The 3,606-nt window shown below is 67.1% G+C and overlaps 1 protein-coding gene across 1 annotated transcript; it reads right to left on the bottom strand.

Moving 5' to 3' along the window:
- Nucleotides 1-205: 205 nt before the first annotated feature.
- On the bottom strand, nt 206-3,034 carry LOC113941756 (calcium and integrin-binding protein 1-like). Its single transcript, XM_027632897.1, has 7 exons — nt 2,933-3,034; nt 2,647-2,681; nt 2,088-2,190; nt 1,575-1,728; nt 1,232-1,350; nt 1,071-1,159; nt 206-804 (listed from the first exon to the last, which is right to left on the bottom strand). Exons 1-7 carry the CDS (start codon nt 2,981-2,983, stop codon nt 783-785), a joined length of 573 nt encoding a protein of 190 aa, XP_027488698.1. The 5' UTR covers nt 2,984-3,034; the 3' UTR covers nt 206-782.
- Nucleotides 3,035-3,606: the final 572 nt, after the last annotated feature.

Genomic DNA, 3,606 nt, shown 5'->3' with positions numbered 1-3,606 from the left:
GAGAACGGTCAGTGCTGAGGCAGCACGGGGGAGTCCAGCTGCGCACCCGTGGGCTGTGCCAGTGGAGAAGGAATGTGTCCTGTGCAGCCGTGGGGGGACAGCTCTGCTGTGGGTTGGCACCTGTACAGTGACACTTGGGTTATTGCTCAGAGAAACGGCCCCGTTTGGGTTATTGCTCAGGAAAAACGATCCACAGTTTGGTTAGTGCTCAGAGGATCCATGTTCGGGTTACTGCTCAGAGAAATGAATCCATGTGGCAGCAGGGACGCTCCCAGGAAGATGAGGAAGCTGAGAAGAGGCTGGAGAGGGAGGCAGCTCTCTGCCTGCTGCTGGAAGGCACAACTTGGGAATTGGTCTTTAGGGATTTGGGAGTTGGTCCTGAGGGCAGGGAGGGGCTGTGCTGGCACAGAGTGGCCCCAGGCAGGAGCAGCTCAGCCTCCCCCACCTGCAGAGCTGCCCTTAGACTGCATATGGAGTCAAACTGGTGCTGGGAGAGCAGAGGGGCTGCAGGAGAGGCAGATTCCTAGGGCCCCCCACTGCCAGGCACCTGAGAGGAAAGCAGGAGGGCTCCTGCCCAAGGCACTGTGGCATTGCTGGGCCAGTGAGGGGCCAGGCCTGTGCTCTCTGAAAGAAAAAATGGCTGAGCCCACAAGGAGCTGCAGGAGCCAGAGGAGCACTGGAGGAACTGGAGGAGTGGTGGAGAAACTGGAGGAATGATGCTGGAGGAACTGGACAAGTGGTTCTGGAGGAACTGGAGGAGTGGTGCTGGTGAGCCACGGGGCTCACAGGACGATCTTGAAGGAGCTGTAAGAGATACAACAGGTTCTGCACCTCCTTGCTGGGTCACACAAAGAGTTTGCGAGCGCCCACTGCTGCAGGGACCCACGTTCCCATGTGGGAGAGGCTCTGCAGAGCCAGCTTGGGATGCAGCTCGCTCTGCCATTGTGGCAGACCTGGCAGAGGGCAGCCCTGCCCTCCTGCCACCATGAGCTCTGCCCCAGCTCAGCAACTGGGACAATGAACCCCCAGACAGGCCCTGGGATAGGCTGTGCTGCTGGGCACCACCGCACCTGGCAAAGTCTGGGGAGCGGGAGACGACATGCTGGAACTCGGAGAGGTTGATGGTGCCGTCCTTGTCGATGTCAGACTCCTCCAGGATCTGGGGGGAAAGGGGATGGTGAGCTCTGTGCCTGGGGCTGTGCAGTGTCCGTGCCCTGCCCGACGCGCTCACGTTTTGGATGAGCTGCTCCATCTCCGCCCTGCTCAGCCGGGACTCCTCGCCCTGCCCCGTCAGGCAGTTCACCAGTTGCTCCAGGTCCCTCCTGTCCAGAGTCCCATCGTCGTCAAAGTCTGTGGGGACAGGAAAGGTACCTTTTGGCAGGGCCACAGAGACCCCAGGGAGTCACAAGCACCAGCACTGCACAGCTTCACTGTGCCAAAACAGCCATTCCCACAGGGAGATCCTAAAGCCACTGTCCCTTATGGGCGGCTCTCCTGAACATGGACTCATCCTCCCATCCCCTCTTCCTTGAGGTGTGGGGACCCCAGGAGACAGCAGCAGCCCCCAGCCTTACCAAAGATGCGGAAGGCATAGTGGGATTTGATGTCGAAGGTGGCAGAGTCACTGAAGACGCTCAGCATGTCAAGGAAGTCTTCAAAGGACATGCTGTTGTCCCCAGCCTCCGAGGTGGAGAACACATGGCAGATCCGGTGCTGGAAGGGGTTTGCCTGTGGACACAGGAACGGCTCAGGCAGGGCTGGGCTGGGCTGGCTCCCTCTGGCACACACCAGCTGTGGCTGCTGCTCCAGCAGCTGAGCAAGTGCCCCGCTCTGCCACCAGTGCAGCACCCACAGCACAGCTGAGCCTGTCCTGTGCCTCCTGGGATGCACTGCAGGGATCCCTGGAATCCATGGCACAGCAGGATCCCCGGGATCCTCAGCAGCTCCCTGGGGACCAGGAAGCTGTTTGTGGGCACAGCTGAGGGCAGAGCATTGGCACGGTGAGGCCGTGGTGGGTAAATCGAGGCCCTGCCCAAACATGCCCCCACCCGGGAGCAGAAGCGTCCTGAGTGTGCCAGGCACCGTACCCGCAGCTCAGGCAGTGTCAGGATGTGGCTCTTGGGAACCCGCGCGGAGCAGGCGTTCTCCCGCTCCTGCTTTGGCAGCAGTTCACTGAACCTCTTGTAGGCACTTGAAGAGGAAAGAACAAGAGCGGCTCTGTGGTGCTCCCGGGATGGCAGCAGCCCCTGTGGGCACCGGCAGCGCTTCCCAGGGCCGGGCGGGTGCATGCCGGCCCGGGGGTCCCCCAGCTGCTCCCGGGGCCAGGGAGAGGAGCCGGCCTGGTGCTGCCCGCCCCAGGGCTGGGGATTCAGAGGGGGCTCGGGGCGGCTCCGCAGTCCCCACCCCGCCCGTCAGGGCGGACCCGGCCCGGCCCGCGCCACCGGCAGCACCCGCGGACCTTTGCCCTGTGACACCCCACTGTCAGGGAACGGCACCGGCACCTCCCGGCTCAGCGGGGCATCGCGGCGGAACGGTAGCCCCGGGGCGGGGCCGGGGCCCTCCGCGACCCCCAGCACAGCCCGAGGCCCTGGGACTACGGGGGGCCGGGGGTCTGCACCCACATCCCGCCCCACGGGCAGTACTTACAGCAGGATCTCCTGCTTGCTCAGGAACGTCAGCTCCTGCGGGGAGAGTGCGGGTCAGCACCGGGCACCGGGGGCAGTACCGGGGCCAGCACCGGGCACCGGGGTCAGTACCGGGGTCAGTACCGGGGGCAGCACCGGGCGCCGGGGTCAGTACCGGCAGCGGGGTCAGGGCCTGACCCGAGGCAACGCAGCCCCGGGTCCCTCGGCCTATGGGCAGCTGCCTCCCGGGGTCACACCGCCCCGTGTCCCCCCGGCGCCGCCCCTCTCCGCCGGTGCCGGTGCCGTACCTGGTACTCGCCCAGCGCGTCCCGCGGCAGCAGACTGGCCGAGCCGCCCATGGCGCCGCTTCCGCCACCTGTCACTCACCCGCTGCCGTGGCAACGCCCCGCGGCCAGACAGCCACGCCCACCCGTCCCGCGTAGCCCCGCCCTCCCGGCGGATCCCGAGGCCGCGGGTTCGCGGCTGAGCCCGCCCCGCACCGGCAATGGCGGCGGCGCCGGCGGCGGGCGAGGAGCGGGGCGAGCCGAGCCCCGAGGAGTTCGTGTACGGCGAGGAGGACTTCGTGCTGCAGCCGGCCGGCTGGGACGACCCGGACTCCGCGCCCTCCCGCTTCGACAGGGCGCTGCTGGCGGGCTGGAGCGACCGTATGGAGCGGGGGCTGTTCCGGTACCGGCTCGGGCCGATGCCCACCCGCGTCCTGCCCGGCCCCGTGCGCCTCGTGGCGCAGCTGAACGAGCAGCGCAGCGCCGAGCGCCGCCCACCGCAGCCCGTCCGCAGCCTCCGGGACCCCTTCGACCCCGACGCCTTCAACTTCACCCGGCTGCGCCCCGCCGAGCTGCTGCTCCGCCTGCGCCGCGCCGGGGGCCCGGGGCCGCCGCCCGACCCGCTGCTGGTGGCCATCAACGCCAGCCCGCTGGAGCGGGGCCACGTCCTGCTGCTGCCCGAGCCGGCGCGGCGGCTG

The sequence above is a fragment of the Corapipo altera genome, unplaced genomic scaffold (genome assembly GCF_003945725.1).
Source record: "Corapipo altera isolate COAL_440 unplaced genomic scaffold, ASM394572v1 86767, whole genome shotgun sequence".
NCBI classification, from domain to species: Eukaryota; Metazoa; Chordata; class Aves; order Passeriformes; family Pipridae; genus Corapipo; species Corapipo altera.
Note: the sequence above shows the minus strand (reverse complement) of the source record. Positions and strands in the feature narration are given on the sequence as shown.